At 40.0% G+C, this 14,391-nt stretch overlaps 1 protein-coding gene across 4 annotated transcripts in view; it reads right to left on the minus strand.

The window, feature by feature from the left end:
- Nucleotides 1-945: 945 nt before the first annotated feature.
- The window catches only part of camk1b (calcium/calmodulin-dependent protein kinase Ib), a 157,631-nt gene continuing 144,185 nt past the window's right edge, over nt 946-14,391 (minus strand). For 3 of the 4 annotated variants that reach the window (XM_034166958.1, XM_034166961.1, XM_034166957.1), the window contains 7 exons: nt 9,500-9,626; nt 6,969-7,044; nt 6,756-6,868; nt 5,109-5,187; nt 4,788-4,875; nt 4,335-4,476; nt 946-1,935 (listed from right to left, as the gene is read on the minus strand). In XM_034166958.1, the coding sequence (XP_034022849.1) occupies nt 1,832-1,935; nt 4,335-4,476; nt 4,788-4,875; nt 5,109-5,187; nt 6,756-6,868; nt 6,969-7,044; nt 9,500-9,626 (729 nt within the window). In that variant the 3' untranslated portion in view covers nt 946-1,831. Of the gene's footprint in view, nt 1,936-4,285; nt 4,477-4,787; nt 4,876-5,108; nt 5,188-6,755; nt 6,869-6,968; nt 7,045-9,499; nt 9,627-14,391 lie in introns of all 4 variants that reach the window. The other variant, XM_034166959.1, reaches the window with a different exon arrangement.

Genomic DNA, 14,391 nt, shown 5'->3' on the forward strand with positions numbered 1-14,391 from the left:
GTGCAAGACGTCGGACTTGGGAGGATGGACGAAGTTGGACGACAGTTAAACGATGTCTCTGAAACTCAACGTAAGTCCAGATTTCTTGTTTTGGCTTTGGTGTCCTTCGTTAGTGCCGTGTGACCGAGGCTTGAGGGAATTTGCATGCACAACACTTCCAAATTAAGACAACATAAATACAAACAAACAAATAAACAAGAAAAGCCCCAAAACACCCAAATCAAGTTGCCTCAGAAAATGTCCTGCAAAGACATGGAAGACAAATAAACGCAACAGCACATGCAACTATTTCAGTTAAAAGCATGTCTGCTTCAAATTCACGTAACATATGGAAAAACAGGTGCATAAGCAAGTAACCACAACACAACAGAATTAATATTCTGTTGTGTTCTGGATGTTTGCAGCGTGTCGGGTTCTGGCTCCATTGTGTGAATTTGCAGCAGAGATGTTATCAAATGAAATTGCTTCATGTGCTGTAGGTTGTGTTTATTTGGGTTATCTGCATTTGCAACGTGTTTTCATTTTGAAATACAAGTTATTTATGTGCGTTTTAAATTTGAAACTGCTGTGGCCCTTACCAGAAACGGTAAATTTGCTGGGAAAAAAACAAAACAAAAACAAAACAATATTACTGATTAGGTTTGCTGTTCTGATGGTATTTATAAAATATGGAGTGCAACATGTAAAGGGAAGTAAACTCTGAAACCCAATGGCCATGTAGCGTATGGTATGCGTGCTGATTACAGTACTGAAATGTGAGACAAAGAGCATAAAACTACATTTTAGAGCTGTTGTAGCATCTGTAAAATGTGACAAATATAAAATTGTAAATTACAAAGCAAGCCAGCGCTTCAGAAACTACAGAAAGAGACATTGTAAAAGCTACAAGAAAATAAACCCTTCATATGCTTGCATCCTAAAGGCACCTCATACAAAGATATATATCCCTGTGCTATTGTGGTTAAAGAGGTTTGGAGTTGAATAACGAGAGAAAGAGGGAGAGAGGAAAAACATTTTCCTTCTAAAAGCCCAACCACTAAATGGAACCACTATATCTTCCACAAGAAAGGCTACGAAGTAGATTCTTGTGTTTTCATTGCATGAAGAATTCTGTCACCGATTGTCTAAAAGTACAACATAAAGCACAATGACACACCCCTCCAGCGCTCTTTTCACTTCACAGTACAAACGCAAAACTGCAACTTACAACTTTAAATGCTATATGAGACCCAAGTGTTCTGTGCTTTCCTGCGTCATCATGTGCACAAAACACATGTTGGACTTTAAATGCTGCATTTCTGCAGCAAGCAAAGTATTTTGTAGCTAATGAAACATGCACAGGGATATTGTCTGCTGATCATGCACACATCCTGTCTGGATGAACATTACAAATTCTTACAGTAGAAAATTAGATGACACAATAATATATAAAACAATAAACAACAAAGCAAACAGAGAGTCAGGTGAATCACATTTCATGAATAATAAAAACTGTGTCAACAAGCTCTGTCCTGCACTGCCAAAGATTACACTGGAGTTTATGTTCCTCTCTTTCCATTGTATCCACCCACCATTTCACCTCATCCCCGTTTACCAGACTGCAAAAGCCAAGCTCTGATGCATCATCCATATCAAATCTCCCCCTTACTTTCACCTTTCTTTAATTCTTCTTTGTAGACTCGGCAGGCTTGCTCCCCCTGCAGGCAAGAGGTTGGAATGACGCTGTATTCCTAACCAGATAAGGGGGTATGGTGCTGCTGGTTCCACCAAGGGGTTAAAACTGGAAAATCACTGGGATTCATTAGACAGGGAAATGAAGCAGGGGCAAGGGTCACACCCTGCTAGCTGGGTGGCAGCGGTAGTTGCAGCTGGACAGTGCATCTCGATCTGCACTGCCGTCGACGTTCTGGGAACATCCTCCCTCGCAGTGAGCCCCTGAGACAGAGACAGAAGACATGATCAGTGTTGGAATGGATGGTTTCCAGTAAACCTCTCTGGTAAAAAAAACAACAAAAAAAAAAACAAAAAAAAAAAACATCTTCCACAATAATAACATTTACAAAATGTGAAAGTCTTTGCAACATTCACAGAAAAAAGCTTATTGGTCCTTCTACAAAGGAGGAAAAACACATCAGACTAATAATTGCCTTAGTAATGGAGGTTATGTTTTTCTACACTTGTCTAATCTCCAATACACTCATTTTAACAAACCTTGAAAAAACTTCCGGTCAAACAGCACAAAAACGACAAAACTTTTTGCATTTGACAAAGAGTGTCCTTAAATTTAGGCATGAGATGATACGATCAAATCAAAATACACTGTACATACTGGTATAGGTTGCATGATCCAATATTTTGACATAATGTTCAACTGATATATCATTCTCTCGTCATTCACTATGTATTTTTTCTATTATGAAATTGACAGTGATGCTGTAAGGCCTCATAAAAACCATGTTTATCATCCTTGACATCAGAAAAAAGTAATGCAGGAGGGCGGATGTTTTGTGTATTTTTCCTCTGAAATAGGTACATACAGCGTCATTTCAAACCTGAAAAACGACACCTACAATACCTGCATACAAAGTGAAGAACTGAAAATATCACATATTTTTAAAATTATCTTGTTTCCATGTTGAATACAGTCAGTGTACTGCACACTAGTAGCATGATAAACATGCATACTGTGTGTGAGTGACACAGAGCAACTGACTGTGGTTGTCAGTGGCCGTCTTTGGCCAAAGCATACCCGCTACCTAGCGAATGTGCCAGCTCTTGCACCAGCTGTACTGCCATCAATGAAATTTGGCAAAAAAAAAAAAAAAAAAGATGCGGGCCAATTTCAGCATATGGGTGAGGATGATAAAACTAAGGTTTTTTTATGGGGCCTAATCTAACAACTGAAAGATGAATATCAAAATATAGGACCCAAATTTTAAGTGTCCATCCATACATTTTTTTTACACAGTAGGGCAGTAGGATATGTATTGTTTTTAGAAAGTTAAGGTTTTTCTGCCTTACAGGTTTTTTCATAGTTAAACCACTGTATTTTAGTTAACAGTACATACAGAACTATAAATTTGTTTTTATTTCCCATAACATCATAAGCTCCTGTTGAGCATCAGAAGCAAGTGTGGTTTTCTGCTGAACTGACTTGTATCCAAATGCTCCAAAGCAGATGTTGTCAGCTTCTGAGCTCAGGAGATAAACTGACACTAAGTGCCAAAAGTCATTATTGCATATTACAATAAATACAGCAAATGACAGTTAAAATGAGTAACTGCTGCACGAAATGCACTCTGTATGATTCCATCCATCCATCCATCCATCCGTCCGTCCGTCCATTTCCTGTACCTGTTTCCTCCAATTAAATGTATAGGGCCACTAAGCTTTTTAAGATTTACGGCAAGAAAAGAATTTTCACTGGCACCACTCTAATTTTATTTATTAGCCTTTAAATAAGAGATTCATAATATGCCATTATCACTACGACCAAAATTTGTGTTGTCGAGAAAAAATAAATAAAAAGCTCCCCTCAAAAGAACAGACGACCTTCAGCTACTGATGGCAGCGACAGTAGAGGCCAATACAGTCTGACAGCGACGTCATAGATCACGTGGGGGCTTCCACAGACTTGCACAAAGCATTATTGGACGTACACAATGGCAGCCAATCAGAGTAGAGAGGTACAGTGATGTGCACCAGATCGTCTCTCTCTGGTTCCTCCTCCAGCATTGTGGAAAACGCTCAGAAATCGCAGTATGTGTAATTCTAAGCTGTTTCTCATATATTATGTAAAAACTAGCGAGAAATAAACACTTCTAAAATGCAAAATGGTGTTTTTGTAAACTGATAACACCTCTGGAGTGATTTATAAGACATTTCAAACTCATGCATGCACACACACTCCCTCCTGCAGATGGCGTTAAGAAAAAGTAAATATTCATTATGGAATTTCCCCCAGATAAATATGTTCTCTTCATTAAAATGAGCTGTAATTTTACAAGGCCTTTCAAAAATAAACCAAAATTATGATGCTTAGATTTCAGGAGAATCTAAACATTGTCAGTTTAGTGAAATGTGGGGGGGCCGACAGCTTTAAGTGTCACGGGGTGGGGGGGAGCTGGAGCCTATCTCAGCATTAATAGGACTCTGAAGCAGTGTTTTACAGTTTCAGAGTATGCCAAATGAATATAACAACACAGGTTCTGTTTGGCCAAAATTATGAATCATAAAATGTGACTTAACATTTTGACCACAAACACAACATAGTGTGTCTTCTGACGTGCAGATGTTTGCTTGTGACAGAGTTTACATTTATTCTTGTGCCACACCTTCACGATGCCTCTCATCTCCTGGCAGTAGCATGTGAGTTTGGTATGGGCTGGGCAGGTTAGTTGGATTTGGTCCCTCGTGACTTGTGCCCAACTGAAGACGCCTCATGTGACGAACCACCGCTGTGGCGTTGAAAGCTTGCTGCAAAGGAAAGTAAATTCTCATCCTAATTTTCTACTATTAAAATCAACTTGGAGTCACAGAGTTTAAAATAAATAAGATTTTACATTAAACTCCAATAATGCTTTAGAGGCAAACTGTGTATCAAAAAAACAATTATTTAAGTTGATAACAGACCAGATTATAATACATAAAAATGCAATGAAGGAAAATGTGCAGGAGAGAATATTTTATTGTGCCTATGTGCTGTGTCATAATAAAATATACCACATGCTCTCTGTGTGTGTGTGTGTGTGTGTATGCATGCATGCATGTGCGTGCATGTAATTTACCTTCCACTTGCTTTTAGCAAAATTCTTCTTTATTTGAGCACTGACAGACTCATGGATGTTCTTATCCAGGGCAGTGTCCCCAGCAATCCTGACAAACACAACAATAAAAAAAGGTGTGTTCCCATGGATACCGATGTATTGTGCATGTAGTTTCTGAAAAAAAAAAAGCCTTAGGAGAACCTGATAAAAGAACCAGTTATCCAATGATGTGTAAACTTTAAAGGTGAAAATCACTATATTTTCAAATGCAGCTTTGTATGTAGTTTTTTTGTAAAGTGAGTTTCTCATTCACTTATGAGAGATTAGGACAGGATTCAGTACCAGGGGTGCACCAGAGCCTGTTCACACGTGTAACGTAGGTTGGGGTCTTTCTCCATCAAATGGATGATGAAATCTTTTGCTACAAAAAAAAAAAAAAAAAAAAACAAGACGAGTGAGGGCAGAAAAATAAATACAACAGCACAATTCATCTACTCGACACAACTTTCAATGAGTTTAGTATAATTTCACTGCTGGTTTTCATGAGTGAATGTTTTAACTGAAACTAAGGGCCCTTCACACATAGTACGAACAGGTACAAATCAGGGTGAATCACGGCGGAACAGCTCGTATGAGTGAACCATGAAAACATCGAACTGACGGGCAGGTGTGAACGAACCCGCTGCAATGGTTTCGTGCATGTGATGGTGTCGTGCACGCTCGCAGTGGGACCACAGTGCAAGGGGTTGGTAAGGTTAGACCTTACTTGTGTGAAGTTCCTTGAGGTAACTTTTTTGTGATTTGGCGCTATATAAATGAAAATAAATTGAAATTGAGCAGCTGGAGCATGTGTAAGCACATCGCGCAGCTGCTGTGAAAAAAAAAAAAAACAAGCCACCCATAGGATTCAAACCTGCAATTTACAAAAGCTCTGAATTCCAGCCAAAAACTTTATCATTGCACTACCATCGCTGACCTGTAAAAGCTGAGGAAAAATGCCTGAAATCAACAAGGACATAAATGTATTTTTTAAAAAAAGAGAAAAATGCGCAGTGATAACTGACCAAACGGCATTTGTTACGGTGTTTTTCTGCTGATACGTGACTGAAAGTGCCGTATTTGTCGCAGTGTTGGTTTGTCATATAGTCCTGCGGTGCGCCGCTCACAGGACAGCGTGTCCTGTCACACAGACGTGACATTCAGATCACCTGCTGTATTTCCACATGAACTGACGGTCCGTTTCAGCTGGAACAGCCTGTCAATGTGCGCATTCTCCAGCCCTTTGTAAAAGCGATATATGTTTTTATGTATTTCCACGTGAGGACAGAAAGCACACACACGTGTGTCCCTCAAAACACGGTACGTGTTCTGCAGCTGTGACGTCCAAGACCAGAGATGACAGCCAGCCACGCCCCATCCGTTCAGCGCACAGACCAAGGTGTCACTCTGTGATCAGATGAGCGGCACCTCACCTGCAGGGGGCGCACGAACCACACGCACACATGTGTTGTGGAGGGGGGGAGCGTGCGAAACACATGCACACGTGTTGTGGGGAGAGACTTCGACAAATTTCACCACCAGCTCAAAAGTGATCATCTGATGACTGTTTACGTGCTAATAGCACGAATGGCCACACATTTTCTAAGTGCCAATGGAATTTCGCCGACACCTGCCGCGAGAGGGATTGATAGGCTTCCACAGCGCACACTCTGTCTTTCAGCCGCTGCTGTGCGCAAATAGCTGCAGCAACAGGTGTACGAGGCATTGATGACAGCTATGATTTTACACGTATTGCATACGATTCCTGCTTCATGTGCAATTCATGCACAATTCGACCACATTTGTACTATGTGTGAAGGGGCCCTAAACAATGGTGAGTTATTTCTTCTAGGGTGTCTAAAACATTTGCACATCACTATATATCGTATATATGGTGAATGTTTGTGTGTATGCGGAGACAGCAGATGATCAGACTGGCATGTGCGGTACCTGAATCAGAGATATCGTCCCAGTAAGGTGAATCAAACTCATATTCTGCTTTCAGGATCTGATCAAAGAGTTTGGTATCATTCTCATCATAAAACGGAGGATAACCACACAACCTGAAACAACAGAGAAAGAACATTTTCTCTTAAACATTTCACAAATTTTCTTTTGCTGGAACTTTTCTGTTAAAACAGATGACAGTTACTGTGCACTCACAGAATATAAGCTATGACACCGATGGACCAGCAGTCCACTGCCTTACTGTAAGGTTTTTGAGCCAGCACCTCAGGAGCTGAAAGAATTCAAACAAGAACAGCAGTATGTGAGGTCACAGTCACAAGCAGATCTGTGGCATCCTTCAACATAGAGCTAAAAACTGGTGCCTTGCACAATAACGACAATATGGTAATTCCATGATAACATAATTACGACAGCTCGGGATTAAAAATTTGCTCTGATCTACAAAGGAATCTCAGCTACACTGTCCTGTCCTGTCAGAAGCTGAATCACATTGTTAAAAGCTACATGCACAGCTGTGCACTTCAGAAAATACACACTTTTAAATTCATGTTTTCCATTTTAACAGTGAAACATTTATCTTTAGAGCTGAAGATGTGACATTGTGAAGTTTGCAATAGCATTGTGATTGTGACCTGAAAAAAAAAAAAAAAATAAAAAAATTTACAGCACATCTACCAGACGTGTTAAAATGGCAATTTTGTGTAAGATCACTTCTAGCTACTGTGTATGGGTATATATGGTTGGGGTTTTGTGTTTAACACCCTGAAAGTCTCACACATTTGCATCTTTGCAATGTTGCTTATATCAGAAGGGAAACCCTTCTGATATAAGCAACATTTAGGCATGAATTAGCTCATTTTAAATGGTTAAATGTTATGCCTAATAACTATCAATACTTAAAATGCATAAAACAATACATTCCAAGCTGAGATAAACATTATACTGTTATACTGCTATGTGGGGACTTTGCTTCCATTGCACTAGGTAGCATTATGACAAGCTTCCCCCCCCGGCCATACTAGTTGCTTAAGTATATTGTACGTATAACAGTGGTCATAAGTTTTTGTGATAGTAAGTCCCTTCGGCTGCTCCTTTGTTTGCACTCGGGGTCGCCACAGCAAATCCAAGGTGGATCTGCATGTTGAATTGGCACAAGTTTTACGCGGATGCCCTTCCTGACGCTACTCCACATTACATGGAGAAATGTGGCAGTGGTGGGATTTGAACCTGGAACCTTCTGAACTGAAACCAAGCGCATTAACTTGAAAATGTTGGACTAGTCGGATTATTTTCCTTCATATCTATATGGCGTGTTACCACTGTGTGGAGTTTTGGTAAAATCCATAAGGCCCCATAAAAAACCCCCAAAAACATTAGTTCATCATCCTTGACATCAGAAAAAAAGTGGTGAGGGAGGGTGGATTTTATCTATTTTTTTTCTTTATTTTTCTTAGAAACAGGTACATGCAATGTCATTTCAAACCTGAAAAACGACACATGCAGCACCTGCATACCAAGTGAGGAACTGAAAATATCAGATATTTATTTAAATAAATCGTGTTTCCATATTGAATACAGTGTACTGCACGGTAGTAGCGTGATAAACATGCATACTGTATGTGAGTGAGACAGAGCAACTGACTGTGTAGTTGTCAATGACAAGCCGCACATTCCGGGCCCGTCTTGGTAAACTTTGGCCGTCTTCAGCCAAAGCATGCTCGCCACCTCGCTTGTTCTTATGCCAGCTCTACCGCCGTCATTGAAATTCGGCAAAAAAAAAAAAAAAAAAGATCTGGGCCAATTTTGGCATGCGGACAGGGATGATAAGCTAATGTTTTTTTTTTTTTTTATGGGGCCTAAAGCACTTTAGGAAAAGTTGTGCTTGCTGATTAGAGCTGTTGGCAGGTTACAGAGGCTTTGCTGATTGTGTACCAACTTTGAGGAACAGTTTATGAGCTGCTATTAGGTAATCTCTATGGACATTTTGCATGTGCAAACCTCACCTATTTGCATGTTTCTATGTTTCTTCCCAGAAGTTTTGACAAACCCCAAATTACATACGTATTTATGAAGACCAAAGAGACTGCATTTTATATAGTGCTTCTCCATCTGCATGAGACGCTTAAAGCGCTTTACAATTATGCCTCCCAGTCACCCATTTACACAGACACACACACACCGATGTTAGGGTGCTGCCATGCAAGGCGCTCACTACACACTGGAAGCAACTTGGGAGTTAAGGACCTTGCTCAAGGGCCCTTAGTGATTTTCTGCTCAGGCTGGGGTTTGAACCGAGGATCCTCTGGTCTCAAGCCCAACACTTAACCACTAGACCATCACCTCCCACCAACACGCTAAATGGACAATGTGTGCTATTTTGAAAGACTGGTTTTAAAAGCACTTTAAATTTTTTAAATTTGAATATCATATGATGTAGAAATGACATATAAAAGTCAAATTATCTGGCCTTGAAGATGCCCGACCAGAATTACATTCCTTCAAGCACATCTTCATATGGTGTGGTACCACTGTGTGAAGTTTCACTGAAATCCATAAAAGAGTTTAGGCGAAATTGTTCTTATAAGACTCTTGGATAGACAGACAGACACGTGGGTGAACAGACAGGGAGATTCGTAGATATTCCCCAAGTTTTTTTTTTTTGGGGGGGGGGGGGGGGGGGGGGCTGAAATTAGTACATCAATGGGCTAATGTGACTGCTTTCTTACCAACATATCCAGGCGTTCCACAGGCCGTAGACATCACGCTGCCGGCACCCTCAATTTTAGACAACCCAAAGTCACTGATCATGATCTTCGAATCTTCATCCATGCTGTAGTACAACAAGTTCTCTGGCTATGAGAGATAAATAATAAAACAAGGGATGTCAGTCAAAAAATGCTTTTTTTTTTTTTTTAATCACCAGTGTACCAATTAATCTTGTCCTTCATTGCATCTTCATCACAACACAACATTCATCTCATGTGTGTATTTTGGCTCTGGCCCTTAATCCTGGTACAAATCAAAACCTAAATCCTGTCAGGCCAAAGCTACTCATTTCACCAACTTTCAGGAAAACTGTGTTTAAATTGTAATTAACAAAAAGAAAAAAGAAATAAAAAATCTGGAAGTCAGAATCCACTGAGGTCTTTTAACTAACAGACATCATTGTGATTTTGTACTTGTGCCATTCATCAGACAGATATAACTTATGGTATTTGCATTTTAATCAGACATATCTTCTTCTTTTGTCTTTAGCAGGACAAGGAGCACACTGAGTGTTCAAATGGAATTTCTGACCTCCAAGCAACAGGGACCAAAAAAAGAGATCTGAGGGATAAGAGAGGGTAAACATGCAACAGCTCAGCGCCCTTGACTAATTCTCTTTTTTTTTCCATTCACTTTTTTATTGAAAAGGATGCATTCATTACAATCTGTTTAAACATACAAGATGAGTCCTTTTCTTGCTTTTACATTTTTGAATAAATTAACAAAACATCATTGTGGTGAGTATTGCAGGTACTTTTTTTTTTTTTTTTACATATACAGAAAGAACTATATCCAGTCATTTTATTACAGTTTCCAGAGATTGATACAGAGTTTCAATACCACCAGGATTCAAACATTATATAAAATCACTTCTATACGGGGATATGAACCTGATCCACCCCCTCCAAATATAAAGTTTTTCTTTCTGGGTTCTTAATGAAAATGTCAATTTTTCCAATTTAAATATTTCTAAAACAGTGTTAAACCAGTCTTCTAATGTTGGGGGGGGTGGGGGGTGTTGGATTTAACCATTTTCATGTAATTGATTTTTTACTGGCTGCTAGAAGAGCCTGGAGCAGCCTCACATCCCCTCCTCCTTCAACAGATGCAATCAAACCAAGATACAGGCTTATAAAATTTGTTATATTATTATAATATATAATATTATAATAATATAATATTGTTTGCCTCTACTGGTGGTTGGCTCTCACTGCGGTATTGTATCACTTCCTGTTCCGGAGCACAGCGGTGTTTTGCTGTATCTGTTAGCTGTTTAATCTGCGCAGTTAGATTGATCTAGTTATCTAGATTACGATTTGTTTCCCAGTGTAATCTTTATGTGCCTTAACTAAAGCACTCCTTCTGCTGAATCACCTCTAAATTATTTACACATTATTCACTTTGCGTGTTTTTAGGAATCCGCTAGCTTAGCGCAGCTACTAGCTCTTAGCCGATTTAGCATGGCGGCTTCTCCTGTCTCTCCCGCACTTTTCTGCTCTGGGTGTGAAATGTTTAGTTATTCCTCGGCCTCCTTTAGCAGTAACGGTACTTGTAATAAGTGTAGCTTATTCGTAGCTTTGGAGGCCAGGCTGGGCGAATTGGAGACTCGGCTCCGCACCGTGGAAAATTCTACAGCTAGCCAGGCCCCTGTAGTCGGTGCGGACCAAGGTAGCTTAGCCGCCGTTAGTTCCCCCCTGGCAGATCCCGAGCAGCCGGGAAAGCAGGCCGACTGGGTGACTGTGAGGAGGAAGCGTAGTTCTAAACAGAAGCCCCATGTACACCGCCAACCCGTTCACATTTCTAACCGTTTTTCCCCACTCGGCGACACACCCGCCGAGGATCAAACTCTGGTTATTGGCGACTCTGTTTTGAGAAATGTGAAGTTAGCGACACCAGCAACCATAGTCAATTGTCTTCCACGGGCCAGAGCAGGCGACATTGAAGGAAATTTGAAATTGCTGGCTAAGGCTAAGCGTAAATTTGGTAAGATTGTAATTCACATCGGCAGTAATGACACCCGGTTACGCCAATCGGAGGTCACTAAAATTAACATTAAATCGGTGCGTAACTTTGCAAAAACAATGTCGGACTCTGTAGTTTTCTCTGGGCCCCTCCCCAATCGGACCGGGAGTGACATGTTTAGCCGCATGTTCTCCTTGAATTGCTGGCTGTCTGAGTGGTGTCCAAAAAATGAGGTGGGCTTCATAGATAATTGGCAAAGCTTCTGGGGAAAACCTGGTCTTGTTAGGAGAGACGGCACCCATCCCACTTTGGATGGAGCAGCTCTCATTTCTAGAAATCTGGCCAATTTTCTTAAATCCTCCAAACCGTGACTATCCAGGGTTGGGACCAGGAAGCAGAGTTGTAGTCTTACACTCCTCTCTGCAGCTTCTCTCCCCCTGCCATCCCCTCATTACCCCATCCCCGTAGAGACGGTGCCTGCTCCCAGACCACCAATAACCAGCAAAAATCTATTTAAGCATAAAAATTCAAAAAGAAAAAATAATATAGCACCTTCAACTGCACCACAGACTAAAACAGTTAAATGTGGTCTATTAAACATTAGGTTTAATAATAAGTCCCTGTTGGTAAATGATATAATAATTGATCAACATATTGATTTATTCTGCCTTACAGAAACCTGGTTACAGCAGGATGAATATGTTAGTTTAAATGAGTCAACACCCCGAGTCACACTAACTGTCAGAACGCTCGTAGCACGGGCCGGGGCGGAGGATTAGCAGCAATCTTCCATTCCAGCTTATTAATTAATCAAAAACCCAGACAGAGCTTTAATTCATTTGAAAGCTTGACTCTTAGTCTTGTCCATTAAAATTGGAAGTCCCAAAAACCAGTTTTATTTGTTATTATCTATCGTCCACCTGGTCGTTACTGTGAGTTTCTCTGTGAATTTTCAGACCTTTTGTCTGACTTAGTGCTTAGCTCAGATAAGATAATTATAGTGGGCAATTTTAACATCCACACAGATGCTGAGAATGACAGCCTCAACACTGCATTTAATCTATTATCTATTATTAGACTCTATTGGCTTTGCTCAAAAAGTAAATGAGTCCACCCACCACTTTAATCAGATCTTGTTCTGACTTATGGTATGGAAATAGAAGACTTAACAGTATTCCCTGAAAACTCCCTGCTGTCTGATCATTTCTTAATAACATTTACATTTACTCTGATGGACTACCCAGCAGTGGGGAATAAGTTTCATTACACTAGAAGTCTTTCAGAAAGCGCTGTAACTAGGTTTAAGGATATGATTCCTTCTTTATGTTCTCTAATGCCATATACCAACACAGTGCAGAGTAGCTACCTAAACTCTGTAAGTGAGATAGAGTATCTCGTCAATAGTTTTACATCCTCATTGAAGACAACTTTGGATGCTGTAGCTCCTCTGAAAAAGAGAGCTTTAAATCAGAAGTGCCTGACTCCGTGGTATAACTCACAAACTCGTAGCTTAAAGCAGATAACCCGTAAGTTGGAGAGGAAATGGCATCTCACTAATTTAGAAGATCTTCACTTAGCCTGGAAAAAGAGTCTGTTGCTCTATAAAAAAGCCCTCCGTAAAGCTAGGACATCTTTCTACTCATCACTTATTGAAGAAAATAAGAACAACCCCAGGTTTCTTTTCAGCACTGTAGCCAGGCTGACAAAGAGTCAGAGCTCTATTGAGCTGAGTATTCCATTAACTTTAACTAGTAATGACTTCATGACTTTCTTTGCTAACAAAATTTTAACTATTAGAGAAAAAATTACTCATAACCATCCCAAAGACGTATCGTTATCTTTGGCTGCTTTCAGTGATGCCGGTATTTGGTTAGACTCATTCTCTCCGATTGTTCTGTCCGAGTTATTTTCATTAGTTACTTCATCCAAACCATCAACATGTTTATTAGACCCATTCCTACCAGGCTGCTCAAGGAAGCCCTACCATTATTTAATGCTTCGATCTTAAATATGATCAATCTATCTTTGTTAGTTGGCTATGTACCACAGGCTTTTAAGGTGGCAGTAATTAAACCATTACTTAAAAAGCCATCACTTGACCCAGCTATCTTAGCTAATTATAGGCCAATCTCCAACCTTCCTTTTCTCTCAAAAATTCTTGAAAGGGTAGTTGTAAAACAGCTAACTGATCATCTGCAGAGGAATGGTCTATTTGAAGAGTTTCAGTCAGGTTTTAGAATTCATCATAGTACAGAAACAGCATTAGTGAAGGTTACAAATGATCTTCTTATGGCCTCGGACAGTGGACTCATCTCTGTGCTTGTTCTGTTAGACCTCAGTGCTGCTTTTGATACTGTTGACCATAAAATTTTATTACAGAGATTAGAGCATGCCATAGGTATTAAAGGCACTGCGCTGCGGTGGTTTGAATCATATTTGTCTAATAGATTACAATTTGTTCATGTACATGGGGAATCTTCTTCACAGACTAGGGTTAATTATGGAGTTCCACAAGGTTCTGTGCTAGGACCAATTTTATTCACTTTATACATGCTTCCCTTAGGTAGTATTATTAGACGGTATTGCTTAAATTTTCATTGTTACGCAGATGATACCCAGCTTTATCTATCCATGAAGCCAGAGGACACACACCAATTAGCTAAACTGCAGGATTGTCTTACAGACATAAAGACATGGATGACCTCTAATTTCCTGCTTTTAAACTCAGATAAAACTGAAGTTATTGTACTTGGCCCCACAAATCTTAGAAACATGGTGTCTAACCAGATCCTTACTCTGGATGGCATTGCCCTGGCCTCTAGTAATACTGTGAGAAATCTTGGGGTCATTTTTTATCAGGATATGTCATTCAAAGCGCATATTAAACAAA

The sequence above is a fragment of the Thalassophryne amazonica genome, chromosome 3 (assembly GCF_902500255.1).
Source record: "Thalassophryne amazonica chromosome 3, fThaAma1.1, whole genome shotgun sequence".
Taxonomy (NCBI): Eukaryota; Metazoa; Chordata; class Actinopteri; order Batrachoidiformes; family Batrachoididae; genus Thalassophryne; species Thalassophryne amazonica.